This window comes from Rattus norvegicus, chromosome 3, assembly GCF_021556685.1.
Source record: "Rattus norvegicus strain SHRSP/BbbUtx chromosome 3, alternate assembly SHRSP_T2T, whole genome shotgun sequence".
In the NCBI taxonomy this organism is placed as follows: Eukaryota; Metazoa; Chordata; class Mammalia; order Rodentia; family Muridae; genus Rattus; species Rattus norvegicus.
Window position 1 is genome coordinate 114,279,994 of NC_141536.1, and position 5,421 is coordinate 114,285,414.

General features: G+C 54.9%; 1 protein-coding gene across 1 annotated transcript; it reads left to right on the plus strand.

Annotated features, from left to right (window-relative positions):
* Positions 1 to 2,662: 2,662 nt before the first annotated feature.
* Positions 2,663 to 4,848, plus strand: Dusp2 (dual specificity phosphatase 2). Its single transcript, NM_001012089.1, has 4 exons — positions 2,663 to 3,128; positions 3,230 to 3,351; positions 3,692 to 3,911; positions 4,023 to 4,848. Exons 1-4 carry the CDS (start codon positions 2,729 to 2,731, stop codon positions 4,235 to 4,237), a joined length of 957 nt encoding a protein of 318 aa, NP_001012089.1. The 5' UTR covers positions 2,663 to 2,728; the 3' UTR covers positions 4,238 to 4,848.
* The last annotated feature ends 573 nt before the right edge of the window (positions 4,849 to 5,421 follow it).

Genomic DNA, 5,421 nt, shown 5'->3' on the forward strand with positions numbered 1-5,421 from the left:
CCTGTCAGTTTTCACCACGGTCACTCTCACCTTTATGACTACCCTGGCTCAGGCTTCTCTGCCCAGTCACTCACACCTCCTTTCTACCCTGGGCCATCTGCTTGAGGCTGGGCTTGGACTGAGGAGGAAGGGGAACAGCATCAGGGTAGAGCCTGGAGTATCTGATTGTGGAAGGGAAACCCATGTTGCAAGTAGGCTAGGTGGACAAACCGGAATCCCAAAGGCAGAAGGCCAGTGACGTCTAAGCAGCCATCCAAATAAATGGTTACAGAAAAGAATAACACACAAGAGAGTCATCATTTCTTCCAAAGGAGTCCCACACAGTTTTAATAGAAGAAAGAAAAATAAATAAAACCTGAGCCCCAAACTCACTTGTTAGGTCTGTTCTGTAATAGTCAGGCCACGAACAACCTTAAACAGAGACCAACTGTGTGGTCACTCACTGTCTAGCAAGGAGGCATTAGCAACTGTGCAGCCAGCCTGGCTGGGGCCCCATCTCATGTTATCCCCAGCACATGTCCAGAGCCTTGTCTCCTCTCGGCAGGCTCCCAGTGAATGGCTCTGGAGAAACAGGGTCCTGAGGAGGTAGCGAGGGGTAGCAGACATCCTACAGATGACTCATTGGTGGTGGCATCGGGGGATTTTTAGTCAGAACAGGAGCTGGGGAGGCATGTGGGCTCTTCTACTCCAGTCTTGGGCTTTCACCAGGTATTGAAGGTGGGGTTTCCCCCTGCTTTGAGGCTCCAGCAGAAGAGGAAGACAAGCTACTCTTTTATGGTTAAGTCTGGTCTCCTTGAGTTCATCTGTGTGTGCCAGAGCTGAAAAGGTTCAGTGGCTTTGGGACGTATGTGTGACAGGTCCACACTGGCTCACATGCAAGGACCGAGGCACCCGACAAACTCTGAGCCACATACTGTCACCCTGCAAGGAGGCCCAGCAGCTCAGTCTAGCACCAGGGTCAAGGCGGCTGGAGTTTCCCACAGAGCTAAGCTGATTTCATTGCTGCAGCAGGGACCTCAGCTAGCAGGGCTTCCTCCTTCTCCACAGCTGGAAGACTGTGGCTCCAGGCATGGCAGGTGACTCTGTTCAGCAAGACTAGACATGATGGTCCCCCTTCACGCTCTGTAATTTGTCCCTGGAATCAGCCATTAAGTCATCTGTGAGGCTGATGCCAAGGATAAGAGCCCCTATCAGCTTCAGGGATCTATGGCCCAGACTCCCTGGCTGGGCTGCCAGTTCTGCTGTATCAGCCTCCAGACTGGCTTGGTGGGAAGGGACCCAGACTGTGGCACAGCCTCATAGCCCTGGAACCAACTTGCATGATGGTGCCTTGGGGACATAAGACCATGATTCCTGGTCCAGGAGTTCTTATAGCTCTCCCTTGCATCCCCCATAAGATCCAAGTTCCCCAAAGAGCAAAGGCATATTCTGCTCAGCACCTATATACCTACCATACCTCATGCTGGGGGTCCACACAGCCTCTAGTTATAGGCCTCCAAGACAGTGGAAACAGGGTCTGCAGGGAAGCTGGAAGGGTCTTACAGAAGGTACAGAGGACTAAAGATTTGGGGGGCTGGATTCTGAACACTGTCCCCACCCACTGCACCTGCTTCAGATAGAGTTCAGCCACCTACCAACATTTCTTGCCCCCAACCTAGGAGTGTCCCAGGGCCCCACTTGCAGCTGGGCCTCACCACATCCGGGAGGAGGGGGCTGGCACTTGAGTAGGGGGAGGGTGAAATGACTGTGAGTTACCCAGTTTTTCATTCTTACAGCTTGGTGTGGGGTCAGGGCCTGCCCCAAAAGAATTTGCAACTCTTAAGGGTTCTGTGAGTAGTTCTTCTTCCCCTGAAATTCCCACCAGGCCTGGCTAGGCCCTGGGAGAGCCCAGCATCGTCAGCAGAGTTCCTCTTCAGCCCTGGCCTGTGACATGGGAAGTACTTCTCTTTAGGTTCTTGGGGGGTTTCCCTGGGCCCCTGGGGAAAGAAACTGTCCCACTCATAAGTGGAAACTCATCACAGGCCCCTGCTCCCCTTCCCCGCTAAAGCCCCCAGACCTAGGGCTTTGGCTTCATGGGACTACTCTAGCTGGGCTAACTTTGGGGTAAAACCCTGACATGGGGAGACGAGGACAGCCATTTCCCTAAGTTCTCTAAAATAAGAAGGTTGGTTTCTTTCCTAATAGTGTATCGTCATAGGTAGCAACAGGTAATTCGTACAGTTTGGCTATCGAAATACCTAGAATGAAAAACCTGAAAGAAAATGGAAAAGTGAAGAAGTCTAAGACCCGAGTAACTCGCAGGCTCCACGCAGCCGGGAAGCTGAGTTCCCAACCACTTAGCGGCTTGGGGCCCGGAAAAGAGTGGGAAGCACTGGGGCGTATACACTGGGGAGACGTGGGTGGGGCCTCTAGACTCTAGGACGACCCTTGTCACGGTCTGGTTCCCAGTTTCCTCCCCCGAGTGTCCCTCCCCCTAATGCCCCACCCACCCCATCCCCCGTCCGCTCCGGGAGCCCCGGGGGCCGCCCAGCCAGGGCCCCACGTGAAGTCGCGGGGGCGGGCACCGGCGCCTTCCTGCTCTATCCTTGTATGGTGACCCGAGGGGCCAGCCCTGGAGTACTTAAGCCCGGGCGTGATGAAGAGCACCCAGAGCCGTCAGATCCTGCCACACACACGCCACCGCCGCCGGAGCCGAGGGAGAGGACCGCGGGAAGCAGGAGGCTTTGCGATGCCGATCGCCATGGGACTAGAGGCAGCGTGCGAGCTAGAGTGCGCGGCGCTGGGCGCGCTGCTGCGGGAGCCGCGGGAGGCCGAGCGCACACTGCTGCTCGACTGTCGCCCGTTCTTGGCCTTCTGTCGTAGCCACGTGCGCGCCGCGCGACCTGTGCCCTGGAACGCACTGCTGCGGCGCCGTGCGCGCGGCACCCCCGCCGCCGCCCTCGCCTGTCTGCTGCCAGACCGCGCGCTCCGGGCGCGTCTGGGTCGCGGAGAGCTGGCCCGCGCCGTGGTGCTGGACGAAAGCAGCGCATCTGTGGCCGAACTCCCGCCTGATGGCCCGGCGCACCTGCTGCTAGCAGCACTGCAACACGAGATGCGCGCGGGACCCATGGCCGTGTGCTTCTTGCGAGGTGAGCCCGCGCCCCGCTCCCGGCACCCCGCGCCCCGCTCCCGGCTCCCGGTGCCGGACCTCTTAGCTAATCTACCCTTCCTTTCTTTCTTTTCCCCGCAGGTGGTTTTGAAAGCTTCCAGGCATACTGTCCAGATCTGTGCTCTGAAGCCCCTGCCCAGGCCCTGCCTCCTGCTGGGGCCGAAAATAACAGCTCTGACCCGAGGGTTCCTATCTATGACCAGGTGAGTTGATAATTCGAATTTTTTGTCTTCCTATCTAGTTTCATTGTGCATTCTAGAGGGATGCCTCTGGAGAAAGCCAGTGGGGGAAAGCCAGGGGTGTGTTCAAGTACACATTCCCTGTGTGGAGAGTGTTTGTGTGACCTGCAAATGGTGTGAACCTGTGTATCCTCATACAGAATTTAAGGCATATGTGGCACACGGTAACCTCAAGGCTTCAAGTTCTGACCTTGGTCAAGAGGACTGGCCTAGAGTACCTTTTGTTTCTAGCTAGCCCAGGATGTCTTGCTCAAGCCCTCCAGGCCAAGGCTGGTGTCTCACCATTGTCCCCTTCCTCCTCCAGGGTGGTCCTGTGGAAATCTTGCCCTACCTATACTTGGGCAGCTGCAACCACTCCTCAGATCTTCAGGGGCTGCAGGCCTGCGGAATCACAGCGGTTCTCAATGTCTCTGCCAGCTGCCCCAACCACTTTGAGGGTCTTTTCCGCTACAAGAGCATTCCAGTAGAAGATAATCAGATGGTGGAGATCAGTGCCTGGTTCCAGGAGGCTATCGGCTTCATTGGTAAGGGAGCCTCATCCTGGGCGTCTGGGGGAACTGTAGGGGAGAAGGTATGGCCACCAGATTCCGCTGTCCACCTTCCTGTCTGACTCTCCGCTCCTCGTTTCTTTTCAGACTCAGTGAAGAATAGTGGGGGCCGGGTGCTGGTGCACTGCCAAGCTGGTATCTCTCGCTCAGCCACCATCTGCCTGGCATACCTGATTCAGAGCCATCGAGTACGGCTGGATGAGGCCTTTGACTTTGTTAAGCAACGTCGGGGAGTCATCTCCCCCAACTTCAGTTTCATGGGGCAGCTGCTGCAGCTTGAGACCCAGGTGCTGTGTCACTGAGGCAAGGCCCAGCCTGGCTCCACCCCACAGCTCTGGCTTTCACTGACTCCTGGGGGAAGCTGCTGTGGGCTGCTGGGCCTCCTCTCTGGTTCTTCCCTCCTCACCTTGTCGTCAAACTGGGGTGCTAGGAAATGCAGGATGACGGCTTTTCTGACATGGTGCTCTTCTGAGGGGGTTTAAGGGCTGGCCCTTATTTCTTCTCCCTCCTTCAACTTGCGGAAATTAATTGAACTCTAAACCCATGTATTGCCGTCCCACTATATTAAAGCCCTCGGCAACCCAAGGGCTCAGAAAACAAGCTGTGACAAGCAGAAACCATGTCTAGGGGTGTGCAGCCCTTGACCGAAAGCTTAAGCCTTGTGCTTCCAGGGGAGCCAGGAAGCGATGTGTGTGTCATATTACCGACATTTTACTTCTGTGTGTGAGTGTGTGGGCATCTCGCTGTAATTGGTGCTGAAAAGTTATTTGTGTTCAACTGACATTTAACACTCCCTCCCTGTCTTCCTCCCAGCCCTGTGGGCCAGGGAGGGGGCGTTGGAAACAGCACTTTATATTTATATAGAACATTGAGGTTGTGTCAATAAAAATAGTGTTTTGTTTAAAAAAAAAAAGCAATGCCACATCATCTGGTCTCAGGTGATGCCTGCCATGACTGAAGAACTGAGTGGTCTTCCCTGACCTGGCCATACAGGGTGGCTTGTGGGCGAACTGGGAGGGTTTGGAAGGCAGACGCTGGGCTCAGTCTCACAGCAGTTCAGTGCGTCCCTGATCAGATCCCACTTCCCTGGGAACCATATTTACCCAGAGTGTGTTGGCTGAGGGCATTCAGATGGAGGACACTGGCTCCCTGGGGCTGAATGAAGGGTGCATAACCTGCTCCTGGCACCCATTCTCTCTGCCCTGGGGTAAAGCACTCAAGAGCTAGGGTTGTTCTGAGCCTTCCTCAGGAACTGTATCTGTTTTTCTTTGTTTTTTTTTTTGTTTTTTGTTTTTTTTTTTAAATTGGTTATTTGGGGATTTCACACTAAGCACCCTGGTTGTGCTTACCTCCCAGTTTTCCCATGTCTGCTCCCCTCCTCTGGGACATTCCATCCCCACTCCCCTCCCCCAAAAAAGGAAAAAGCAAGTCCATTCTGTTTTGTCCATATATTCACTGGAGCATGGTTGAATTCTTAGTGGCCCAC

What these genes read in the sequence shown, in the direction of transcription:
- Dusp2 (NM_001012089.1), top strand. Translation starts at nt 2,729, where the DNA reads ATGCCGATCGCCATGGGACTAGAGGCAGCGTGCGAGCTAGAGTGCGCG. An exon ending in GGCCGTGTGCTTCTTGCGAG is followed by an intron (nt 3,129 to 3,229) that starts GTGAGCCCGCGC and finishes TTTTCCCCGCAG; the next exon opens with GTGGTTTTGAAAGCTTCCAG. An exon ending in GGAGGCTATCGGCTTCATTG is followed by an intron (nt 3,912 to 4,022) that starts GTAAGGGAGCCT and finishes GTTTCTTTTCAG; the next exon opens with ACTCAGTGAAGAATAGTGGG.